Source organism: Pelmatolapia mariae, linkage group LG7 (assembly GCF_036321145.2).
Source record: "Pelmatolapia mariae isolate MD_Pm_ZW linkage group LG7, Pm_UMD_F_2, whole genome shotgun sequence".
NCBI lineage: Eukaryota > Metazoa > Chordata > Actinopteri > Cichliformes > Cichlidae > Pelmatolapia > Pelmatolapia mariae.
In genome coordinates this window covers 24,196,187-24,208,981 of record NC_086233.1, presented here as the reverse complement: position 1 = coordinate 24,208,981, position 12,795 = coordinate 24,196,187, and the positions used below count along the sequence as shown (strand labels likewise).

Sequence of the window (12,795 nt, the reverse complement as noted above, 5' to 3'; positions counted from 1 at the left end):
GCTGAAGCATCTCAGTCTGATTTGAGTCCAGACATTTTTTGTTTGAGGTGGACTTGCTATGTGTTTCGGATCACTGTCCAGCATAACCCAAGTGAGCATGAGCTTCAGGCTATGAATAATGGCCAGACATTCTCCTTCATAATTTTCTGGTAGAGAGCAGAATTCATGTTTCCATTAATTACAGCTTCGTCCAGGCCCTGAAGCAGCTTTTTATGAATGGTGTGTTTTTTATTTCAGATGCAACAGGACTTAAATCTTCCAAAAAGTTCAGCTTTTGTCTCATCAGTCCACAGAATATTTTCCCAAAAGTGTTGGGCATTATCAACATAGGTTTTTTTTTTTTTTTTAAAGCAAATGTGAGATGAGCCTTTAACGAGCGGTGACTTTCTTCTCCTAAAGCTTATTTTACAATGGATCCACAAAAATGCACCCTAAATAAATCCAGTGTTTGCAATGAATTCAAACAGAAGAATTGTGAGCTCCTCTGTTTCATCGATGCTTTGTTCTGAGCTAAATATTATTACTTTATATCTTATTGGCTTGGACAACTTATTGGTTTATCAAAACAAGGTCATACCGAAGCACACCAGCAGCGGCGCTGTGAGCCGCACAGCAGACGTACAACGAGAACGTCCGGAGGTCAAAGGTAACGTTCGTTTTTGAAAACATGGATTCCAAAAGAGGAGATGAAGGTAGGAACTTTTTGCCTTTGTCTATCTGTAAACCGGACACTGTGTTAATTTTAAACATGAATGACCACTTACAATAAACTCTGTCCTGAGTTCTTAGTGAAATTAATTTAGTAACACTACATGAGAAGAAATGGACAACGTTGCTCTTTTTGTTAGCTTATTTGTTAGCTTAACTAATGTTTTCTATAATGTGAGATCTGTTTCCCATAGCATAGTTTGAAACGCCGAGTTCACACATTTATTTACCCCCATTTTATCCCTTTTGATCTTATCCTTGTTACCCTTTAAAAGGGGAAAGACGAACAGCTACTGCTAGTTGTAAATCTTTTGTGTAAGCTGAAATGAGGACAGCATACGTATTTTCATATTGTAATACATTTGAAGTGGATTAAACACACTTATCTGAAGCCTACATATAAATCCCGGAATGAATTCCATGCCATTATGGAAATTGGTTGTTGTGTCGGTATCAGTATTTCTTGGACATGATTATTTGCTTGTTAGCTTTCACAGCCCCATAGTCCGTAGTTTATGTAGAGTTATATCCCAGTTTAAATAAAATAATTGTACCTTAACCAGTCTTTAATTCTGGGACAGATTTTAAGGGATATTGACATATGAACTGACATTGTTTACATGTCTTACATCATGATAAATGATTGATTGAAATACTGTACATTGCTGGAACATTCAAAGTAAACATAGGAGGATACCTCTGTTCATCCGTGTGTACGCTGCTAGTGTGGAGTATTAAACAAAGCATAAATAATAGAGTTAGAGATGCTCTCTCAACATATATGTCTTTCATAGCCATATAATGGTTGATGCACTATATGGATAAAACCACTGAGTTACCTGGACATTACACCTACAGGAACAGTGGCTCAGGAGTTAGTTGTGGAGTCTACTAATTGGGAGGTCTGTGTAACCCCAGTATTTTTCCTGGTCTGCCTAATCTCACTGAAACACGTGATGTTGAAGCTCTTCTTTGCTCTACAGAGGAAAAACAGAAACCCTCCCAAATTGAATTACTTTTCATTTTTAAGCATTCTGAAGCAATCTGAAAAGGAAATTGTCACTATGGAGTCAAACACTGTAAACAAGGCACTGACCTCTTTTACAGCAACAGGCAAGACGAGTGACGATGGAGACATTGCATCTGTCATGGGATTCTCTGGGTTTGGTATGTGTAGTCCAGCACACTTGTCAGAAAATATAAACGTAAAAAAATTATTCTCTGATAAAGTGACAATTTGAGTTGTTGCAGTCATACATCAAGTTTTATTTTTACCTTCCAGGTAAGAAAGCCCGCACATTTGATCTTGATGCCATTTTTGAGCAGACCCGGCGAACAGCCATTGAGAGGAGTCAGCGTGTGTTTGGTAAGTGTTTCATCACTGGCAATGTGATAACCCTGCTTAGTAGTCATGATGAGTTTAAATGCATTTGGAATCATTGCGTCCTTAGAGGAGCGTCAGAAGGAGATAGAGATGGAGGAGGAAGGGGAAAGCTCCAAGTCAGTCAAACCGTCAGTCCAGAGTCAGAGAGAAAAAGCTGCTTCCTCCAGGTAGGGAGGCATTTATGAGGTTTTATCCTTAACTGACTGTTACATCTGTTCTGGCTTCCAGTTTGTCTACTTGAGTGTACAATATGTTTTGCTTTGTCTGACAAAGCTTATTTATTTATTTTTATCATTTTTAGAGTCCAGAAGAGCGACAGCAGCAGTGACAGTGGCTCAGATTCTGATTCAGACTCAGAGCTTATCGGGCCACCGGTGCCTCCTCAGCATGCAGCTCAGCAGGGTGATGATGATGAGCTCGTAGGGCCACCTCTTCCACCAGGTTACACAGGCAGCACGGCTCACAGTGATGATGACGATGATGAAGAAGGAGAGGCACAAGATGACGACGATGATGTATGTCTGAATTATGCAATCTCTTAGTAGGCTGTGAATTACAGCATACTACATATATCTGATTACACTTAGTCTGTCTAAAATGTTGACTTTCTTCTTGCTCATTAAGAAAACAAGATTTTCTCAGTAAATGTTGGGGCATGGTGGTATGTTAGTAGTCCATAGGTGTTATACAGTGCTTTGCAGATCCATGTTTACATGGTGTAGCTGTGTACTGTGAGTTACCCTTCTTTGTGCATGCGCTCTTCGTTATTTAGCTTGCCATGAATTATCTAAGAGTTAAAAACTATGAAGATGTTGATTTTTTTTAAGCTGCTCTTCCTCTTTGGTGTGAACTCTGCTCTTGTTTCTCTTCCTGTACAAGATAACTTTTCAGCCAATCAGCTCTCTCCTTATACGTGGCACAATTGCCACTAGGCCATGAGCTGCTGGATTTTTGGATTTCCGCGTTGGTTACATTCCCTTAACCTAGTCTCTGTTAAGAACTACTATTTTATTATCATTGCAGGATAATAAAAGTAAATAAAAATAAACAATGAATAGCTATTTGAACAGTGAAATAGCATGCACAGTTACAGGACCCAGATACTGAAGAATGGAATGGACTGGCTTTTTCCACAGTGCTTTTACATTGATACTGACCACTCAAAGCTCTTTTCACTATAAGCCAATTTATAGTGTGATTTTCCTACTGTGACAGATCACAATCTCGACATATAAAGCCAACGTTGTGTTCTGTGTTTAAGGTTTTTAAAAAAAATCCAACCACAAGATGGCAGCAGGAGAAAAGATTAACGTTGTTAGTGTTGCACTGTACACGATGAAAGGTGAACATTTTGCCTATTTTCTTAGTTGCGCTTTTTTCATTTGTTTTCTTTACATTACCAAAAGGACAATGACACCTAAAAATATCTGAATTTTTAATTAGAAGCATTTTTAGAATGTGTGTATTGCTTTTTACAGGAAAGTACTATCTACACAATATCTCAGATTCTAACCATTTACAAATATGACTTCTGTCGTTAAATGTCTTAGACTCACAACCTTTTAATGTAAAAATATCATACATATTGCTGCACTTTGATCAACTGAGATAATATAGACTTGTGTTGTTTTGCCTTTTCCTCACATTCATGTCAACTTTCTGTCCCAGAATCCAGTGAAAAAAATTCCAGACACTCATGAGATCACGCTGCAGCATGGCACTAAAACGGTAAGGCTTTCGCCTCTAACACCCAGCCAGTAATTAGAGCTGGTGACAACTCTATTCTCAGTTGACATTGAATAAAATTCTATTTTTATCACAAGCTTGTAAACAGTACAACTTTTGCTTATATTACGCGCACACACAAAAACATCTGGTTTCGGAGGCCTCTCATTGGATTTTCAGTTAACATTTATCTCACTGATTTTAGCCAAAAGAGCGGCTGTGAGGCTGTTACTTTTCTAGCTGTGAGAAAAGGGATGATTTTTTTTCTGCTTTTGTTTAGTCTGGTATCCAGATCTAGCACTTTTTCAGTTTTTAAACAGTTTAGTTCTAAATAATTGAAGAATAAACTTAAAATATTTGGGTTGTATTTATTTCTGTGCCTTTTAACAAAGCCAACATGACTGTATTGTTAAAGATTTCTAGTATTATAACTAGTAATCAGCAGCGGCTTGATTTTTGAGTTGTATAGGCTCATAAGTTGTCTCTTGGTTTTCAAACTGCTTCCTCAGGTGTCGGCTCTTGGCTTGGACCCCTCTGGAGCCCGCCTGGTGTCTGGTGGATATGATTATGATGTTCGATTCTGGGATTTTGCTGGGATGGACCAGGCTCTGCAGGCCTTCAGATCTCTGCAGCCCTGCGAGTGGTACTGAGAACATCAACACACTTTGTTAGAGTGAATTGTTAAATGTTTGTCATTTTTATGCTTACCATCCCTACGAAAGGAATTTCACTGTCCCCCTCCCCAGATTCTCGAGGTTCTGGGTGGGGGACTGTAGTCTTTTATTACAGGCAACATCCTTGTGAAGGTCTTTTTTGATGTAAGCTTCCTGCCCAGCAGGAGGTCTCACACACACACACACACACACACACATGTCTGGTTTGCTATCCTCGTGGGGACATCCCATTGACATAATGCTTTCCCTAGCCCCTTACCCTAACCCTAACCATTAAAAATGAATGCCTAACCCTAACCCTTACCCTAAACCTAACCATAACCTAATTGTAACCCTGACAGTAAAACTGCATTTTGAGTGTGAAAATTGCTTTCAACCCCGAGGGGACCTGGATTTTGGTCCCCACGGTGCAGAAAGTCCCCACCAGGATAGTAAAAGTCAGATTTTGGTCCCCACCAGGATAGTACGAACCCGTACACACACACACACACACACACACACACACACACACACACACACACACACACATGTCTGGTTTGCTATCTTCGTGGGGACATCCCATTGACATAATGCTTTCCCTAGCCCCTTACCCTAACCCTAACCATTAAAAATGAATGCCTAACCCTAACCCTTACCCTAAACCTAACCATAACCTAATTGTAACCCTGACAGTAAAACCGCATTTTGAGTGTGAAAATTGCTTTCAACCCCGAGGGGACCTGGATTTTGGTCCCCACGGTGCAGAAAGTCCCCACCAGGATAGTAAAAGTCAGATTTTGGTCCCCACCAGGATAGTACGAACCCGTACACACACACACACACACACACACACACACACACACACACACACACACACACACACACACATTCTTACTTACATACAGAAGTTCACACATATACATATAATGCCTTAGAACTATGTGGGCGTTGCTTTGCTGTGTTTTGTGTGAACTGTCTCTCAATAAAAGGCAGCAAGAGGAGGCCGGATTTGGGGTCATTTTCGTGCTGGACACAGATGAGGCCTCCCTTGCGCAAGTAATCGATCGAACGCTGTTGCCTTGTTTTCTTTCATGATGAATAAGTCTCTAGAACTAGCGGGGTTTGTGGGAACAGACCCAACACACTTCCTTAACACGTGTCCAATAATTAATTTCATGTAAACATCCACTACACTGACTGCATCTCCATGTGCCAGAGTGTATACACTTTCACAAACACACACACACACACGTCGCCAAACCTCATGCTAACTCTGCGACATCCTCTGTTTTCATGCAAAATGAGCCTTTTGAGAGCAGATGGTTAAGATATGTGTCTGTTTGTGTGTTTGCATGTGTGTTTACTCCGTGTTTAACTAAAGCCATCATCAAAGATCAAATTCTTTTTTGCTTTTGGGAATCAGTGGGCTGAGCTGGAGCAGGTTTCCCCTTATTAACGCTACATTTAATTTGATTACAGTGTGATCTAGGAGTCTGTTTGGTTTACTAACAAGCCGGGCTTCATATAGAAAGTTGTTGAAGCTTCCTCGGCCTGGGAACTAGATGAATCTGAGGGCTCATGTTTCATTTGCTCTGACAGAAAGCATCTGGCTGATCTCACATTCAAACAGATTTCCACCTGGTCTTGCCCTTGCTCGACCAATCAGAAGCGTTTATCTAAAACGGGGTGGGTTATTTTCAGTGAATACTGTAGTATGTTTACATTTTTCCAGTGCTGATTGCTACCTCTCGCTTTGCTTTGCTCTAACTGTTTGTAGGGTTTGCCCTTTGATAATGCTCCAAGCAGAACTGAGAGGTTCCAGACTAATAAGCATTTGCACATTAACCTCGCAATGTCAGCACCCTGCCCCTATTTTTAAAACATCAGTTTTTATCAGTGGATAATTTTCTCTGTGAAAGCTTTGTTTTTTATACTTTAAAAACACTTTATTAGAAATATTATGCTGTTGTTATAGTTGGGTGTCTTTGTTTATTGTTGTAGGCCAGTCATACAAATAATCAGGTACATCAGATGTTGAGATGTTTTGTTCGTATAGCTGCAAGTATCTGGTGTTTATTTGTGCCTGAAAAAGTGAAGAATTAAAAGCTTCTTATATAAGAATGTTTTAGTGAAGCAGTCTTTGTTGTGCTGTTTTTGTGTCTCCTCAGCCATCAGATCAAGGCCCTGCAGTACAGCATCACCGGTGATGTCATGTTGGTGGTTTCGGGCAATGCACAGGCCAAGGTGTTGGACCGTGATGGCTTCAGTGTCATGGAGTGTGTGAAAGGAGACCAGTACATTGTGGATATGGCTAACACAAAGGTATGCCAAACTGCTGACTGTCAGTTTCTACAATAAAATCTAACGAAACAATAACAATGCGCTCTAAGAGGATCAGACGAGTGGCAATGAAGCCAAGAACACACGAGTTTACTAGAAATGTCAGTAATAATCGCTCACTGCAGTCAAACGCCACACGTTATGCCAAAAAGTTACTCCATTGTTACAGTTTCCACATCTGCTTTAGTCTGAGTCATGAAAAATTTGTTCTTCAGAAAATATAAATAAAAAGAAAGTGCTGCGTGGCTCTGTAAATGACATAAAACAGGTGCTCATCAGTACAGCGAAACAACTCAATAAGTGCAAGTCTAACCAAGAGATTTCCTGAGGCACTCTCTTGGTTAGAATTATAAAAATATTTAATAGACATGATAAAATTATAAAATAGTTGGAGCAAGCGACCTACATGTATCCACTAAAAAGTTTTCATCACACCCTGATAATGAAGAAAAACAACTCCCTGTCTGTTGTTTTATCGCATTTGTAAGCATGCACAATCACTGTGTCAGTCTGGTTATTATTATAGATGTTTACGATACATTTTGCTATCATTTCACTGCCCCCTTGATTTTCTCTTTGAAGCCAGATTGTAATACTGCAGATGTGACTGATCATCTAACAGCCCATATTTTCTACCCATTCCAACTTTTGTGATGCCGAAGTATTCTGAGATTTCAGCATTTATCTTGGAGAGTAAAATCACAGCTAATCATAGTAAAATCTTATTAAAAAATATGGTACAAGTTGTAATACTCTAGAATGTTGCAGGTATTCGTGTTTTCATTTCTATAGCAACTGCGGTCTACCCAGGATTCACTGCTAATTCCAAACATGCAGCGGATGATCTGTTCTCCTGCGCTGTGGGTTGACCCTGCCAGTGCATAATGGTAGCAATGTGTAGTTGGTTTTGTTTTTGTATGTGGGGATAACGATGTGTGTGCTGTGTGAAGCCAGCGGCACTCAGGAAGAGAGGAACACATGCTTTCAGGACTGTCGCAGTTCATTTCTTGCATATACCTGAATCTACAAAGAACGATCCTAATTGAGTGTCCATGTTTGGATTTTACTGTGTTTAAGAAAGGCCATATTGGTAGTCAATGAGCATATGTGCCTGCTGCACTGCATTTAGACATGGTTTATACCACCCATATGAATTACTTGAAGTGAAGGCCCATTGATCGCAAATAGTGTTTTCCTTGATGTCCTACATTCTTGTCCTGCACGGTCACATCTGGTGCTGATGGGGGAGTTTGGTTCAGTGAAAATACGTTTTGGACGGGTGACGGTGTCCCAGTCAATTAGCTGTGTCTTATGTGATAATTAAGTCCTTGCTTTTATTCTGTCTCTGTTGAGAAAAACTAATTTCCTTCCTAACTAACCCCACTGTGTGCAGAGATTTGTCACACGCAGGCCTGCACTGTATGTACATGCAGTATGATCACATGGTATTGCTTCTGTCTCGCTGAATATGTATTGCTGTCAGTGATACTTCTCTGAATAAATGAATAAATACTATAGACAAGACAAATTTCCATCAGCAGGTGAAAATAATTTTCGTACTAGTTCCAATTTTTGCACAAACTATTCTTCTTATTCTTTCAGTATTCCCAAATGTAAACGCTAACACAGACACTTTTCTGACCTAGAGGAAATTGTGATAATAAAAAACTGGGCTTGCCCATCCGTTCTTGTCTGTTTGTCATTATAATTCTTTGCGCTTACTTCTGTTATCGATATCTGCTGTTTTTTAGTCTTTGGCAAGTTGTTGTCGTGAACCTGAGAAGCATAATGCATTTACTAGAGAAGAGTAATTTTCCATTGTTTTCTGATGATTACACCAGAATTAGGAAAAAATGTTTCATTAAATTAAAAGAATTGCATTTTTTTTTCTAATTTAAGGAGAAACCTTAAAGTCCTAAGAGATGCGTTCATTTACTTGGCAACTGGATTCCATGCAAGCAAGCAGTGCCTTGCCAGTTTAATCCAGTTCTGGTTTGGTTTGGGTTTCGAAAGAATCAATACACGTGATACATATGCTTTAAGTAACATAGATGAGTTTGAGATTATTGTCCTAACTCTCAATGCCAGTGGTAAGTTCTCCTCCAGTTAGCTGCTTGAAAATATTACCTTCCCCATACTTGAGTAACCACAGACCCTACACCTTGCAGGTGAGAGCTTCTTGCATGACACTAAGGTATCCCATTAAACCCTGTGAAAAAGCAGATTTTTTTCTTCCTTTACATGAAAAGTTTTCTTTTAATTCTGGGATGACATTTGCGCTAATTAAAAAACAAAGACATTGTTTTCAGTGATGCATTATGCTTTGAACACTTAGAGAAGGATGAATCAGATTTTTTTTTACAGGAAGCTAGTGCCTTTTTCACGCTCATGCAAAGCTGTTTTGAAGGTTCCTGTTATTGCACAGAGGAGGGAATTAGTGAGGGGCTTCACGGACCATTTGTACTTTCCTGATCATATAGCGAGTGCATATTTGACCATAAAATTTAACAGCTTAGCAATTTGTAGTTCTTTTTAGTCATAAAACAGCAGGTCATATGCAATTATTCTTAATCAGTTATTAATATGGTATGTTGTTAAAGTATTTGACAGTGAACAGACAGGCCCTCTTCCTGATCCACACATACCAATGCCATTTGGTCAGCTTCTGCTCATGCAAGGCTCTGCTTTCTTGAGCGTCCTGTCAAATAGCAGTATGTCTTGTCTGAAGCCCCTTCGCAGCACACTGAAGTGTTCCACTCTGACCTGGCAGCCAGGGAGGCCTCTCTCTGGGTTATACTGCTTTGAAGTTATTTGTTATGAGTAATTCTCCACATGACTCTCCAGCAGAGGAAATGTGTAGAAGTTACAAAGAGCAAAGAGCTCACTGTTTTAAACTGTAACACAGCCAGCTCCAGGGCCTCTGAGTTCACTAGCACAGTTGTAAAGTGATGCTTATGTCGAGGAAATCCGAACGTTAATGTAATGTAAAGTCAATGTATTACAGTGTAACCTAATTAAGGATATGGATAAAGGACTCACATTTGTAATACACAGTGCTGGAAAATTCACCATCAGATTAATTATCTGGTGACCTTTTGTGTTGCAAGTTTTGCCAAAATGGAAAAACAACAGCTGTCTTTACTCTTTATTTGTGCGCAAGATTACGAAATATGTCTTAATCTCCTTTCAAGTTTCTAACAGCACATGCTAGCTACTATTTCTGTGGCTTGCCCTTGAATATAAAGTGTTTAAAAACTGCTGTGAAGAAAAGGAAACTCTCAATATCTGCTGCGCACTGGATCCAAAATAAATAAAGTCACTGGAAGCCAGCCACAGGGTACTGGGTCATTTTAGTGCTTGTTAAAAGTGTGCGTTTGTTTATTTTCACTTTATGCTTTTTTTTTTCAGGGCCACACAGCTATGCTTAATTGTGGGTGCTGGCATCCCAAGATTAAAGAAGAGTTCATGACCTGCTCCAATGATGGGTAAGTTTTAACCAAGCATTGTAAGCTGTGAGTTAAAGGCAGAAGCCTCCACGCCCCCGTTGTCTTTCTCGCGCTGTTACATTGCACATGTTGTGGATCCAGTTGTTAAGCTTCACAGTGAGCCGTCTTGATTTTTAGGGAGGAGAAAACAGAAATGGCTTTTAGATGGGCCTAATCTCTTTGTGACTCACCAAGCATGTGTATTTTGTATAGTGAGTTTTAATCTTGGCTGATTTTATCTCTTTAAATGAAAACAAGCCTCTGGTCTTTCTAAACAATAACTGTCTAAAAGATTTTCTGGAGAAATGGTTACTTTCCTGTACACTTCATTTACAGGCATAACAAGGAGTCTCTGTTTTACAAACCAGCATGTGCCATTTATAGTAATAATCATTGAGAAAGTCCCCTAGGAAATTGAAGAGTATGCAGTCAGTGAGAAATACCCTTTCTCATCTTCAGAGCACTGCTGATAGCACAGTGACACCCATCATACATAGGCCACACCTCTTTGATACGAAATTAATGTCCAGCATTATATTTAGTAATTCTTACTGTCGGATTTTCAAAGTAATGCTCTCACCGAACAGACTTTTCTTTGCTCTCATCCCCTCCGTCACCAGCAGGGAGTCCTCTAATCCAGACTATGCCTCTGAAGATTGTAGCATGGCCTCATAGCTGTGTGTTTGCACATGGCATATTTATGCTGGATGTTGTCCAAATGGAGCCCTTTATTTGTATGCAGTGATTTAGACCAGATCAACCGCTGTCATACACAGATATTTATATTGTTTGCTTCAGACCGCAGAGTTTTAACAGTCAGCGACATCCTTAAATCAGCACTAAACCTGTAGAAGCTGTAATTCTTTGTCCTGTGTATAGGTGTGCGGGAACATTTGTAAGGCAAAGAGTATGACTAAGCTACAGCACATTGATGAGTCTAAGAGAGTGTGACAGACAGCAGTAGAGAAACCTAGGGCTATCATCATTAAGGAGAAACAAGGGCCCAGCTTTGCGGGCAGCCCGCAGCCCAGTGTTTACCAGTGTTACTGCTCCCCCAGATGTGGAGGTTGGTTTAATTAGCTCTCATTGAGGCTCTGGAAATCCTCCCCTGGCACGTTAGCATTGGGTGTTGCTCCTGGCCAGCTAACAGGAGAGCAGCAGAGAGGAGCGCACAGGGAGCCATTCATAGGCAGAGGGGCTGCATGCGGGAGAGGTTCAGAGCAGCAGACCCAGTCGGTGTGGCAAGCTGAGTCTCAGAGATGTGGCAAAGACAGAAAAGAGGAGGGGGGCTGGCTATGTTGATTTACAGGTGGAGGAGGTTGTTCCTGGTTACATTTTCCCATGTTGTGCATGCACTTGATTGTGTTGGTAATGTGCTTTGCAACTTGGTGCAGAATTTCACTTTATTGGTGGACACACTGTCCCTGAACCTACAATGTTTTCAATCAAAAATCCCTTTTTGTTGCTTCGGAGCAAACTGCATATTACTACAAGTCCTAAACAGATAACTTTAAGCACACAAGGTTTGCAGAAGAATGATTAAAATTGCGATATGTGTGATATGTTGCTTAAACTACAGTTGCCACCATAACGTAAATATTAATAATATATATTTGTGGGGGTTGTTGCTTGACTCAGGCTATAATAATTTGGAAGGCTGTCCCTTCATATTAGTTCCTTTCGTTTGCTTACTTTTAATTTATGTGGGTTTACTCAGTGATTTACAACATCACAGATGGTTTGTCGAGGATCTTACTGTCTATGGATCTTTCTACATTAATGAGACTGTTCTGTTGCCATGAAGGTGTGAAACACACAGTACCATCACTGAAACCTTATAGACAACTATGCTTTTCAGCATGGATTATTAATGCTTCAGTTATTAAGGACAGTCTTCCTCCTTTTCTTTGTCTCACCATCCACTCCATTCACTTTAGTGAATAAGTATGGATTCTGCACAGGGGCCAGGCGGTAGTCAGTGGACGTCTTGAGAATGGGCCAGCAGTTGGCCAGTAGTACGAGAGGCTGTCAGCTGCTGTCTGTCTGCTTCAATATTAGATGCAACATCCAGGCTTTTCCAGGTCTTTCTGCCTAGTTAGAGGCTCTTTGTTGTGTTTATTTGAATAGGTTATTAAGCATGATCACTGGACCGCCCAGCTTCTTAATTAAAGATCCCCCAGTAGTGTGGAATCTCATTCATTAAGGGCTACCTCCCAGCGCCTTGAATGATTTCATTAACCCATACTTTTTTTTTCCCCTCCTGGGAGGAAGTGGATGAGAGGGGAAGCACTGATAATGTAGCAGCAGGGTGTTCTCAGAAACTGTGGCTTGAATAGGGCTTCAGTAGAACTGTGCGAATCGAGTCAGTCAGTGTTGCGCTGTGTGTGTGTGTCAACATTTCACATTCTTCTGTCATTCTGTTTGAGAGCGTGCAGTTGTAAAATGAAACAGTGTTTTCCAACAGTATTCATGTTTGATCCTAAGGAACAAACAGCACAAG

General features: G+C 40.2%; 1 protein-coding gene across 1 annotated transcript in view; it reads left to right on the top strand.

Moving 5' to 3' along the window:
* The first annotated feature begins 627 nt into the window (after positions 1 to 627).
* Positions 628 to 12,795, top strand: part of LOC134630831 (WD repeat-containing protein 70) — a 42,586-nt gene continuing 30,418 nt past the window's right edge. Inside the window, exons 1-9 of the mRNA XM_063478532.1 lie at positions 628 to 692; positions 1,816 to 1,875; positions 1,991 to 2,074; positions 2,160 to 2,259; positions 2,394 to 2,607; positions 3,761 to 3,820; positions 4,327 to 4,460; positions 6,639 to 6,792; positions 10,219 to 10,295. Coding sequence (XP_063334602.1) covers positions 668 to 692; positions 1,816 to 1,875; positions 1,991 to 2,074; positions 2,160 to 2,259; positions 2,394 to 2,607; positions 3,761 to 3,820; positions 4,327 to 4,460; positions 6,639 to 6,792; positions 10,219 to 10,295 — 908 coding nt within the window. The 5' untranslated portion in view covers positions 628 to 667. The remainder of the gene's footprint in view (positions 693 to 1,815; positions 1,876 to 1,990; positions 2,075 to 2,159; positions 2,260 to 2,393; positions 2,608 to 3,760; positions 3,821 to 4,326; positions 4,461 to 6,638; positions 6,793 to 10,218; positions 10,296 to 12,795) is intronic.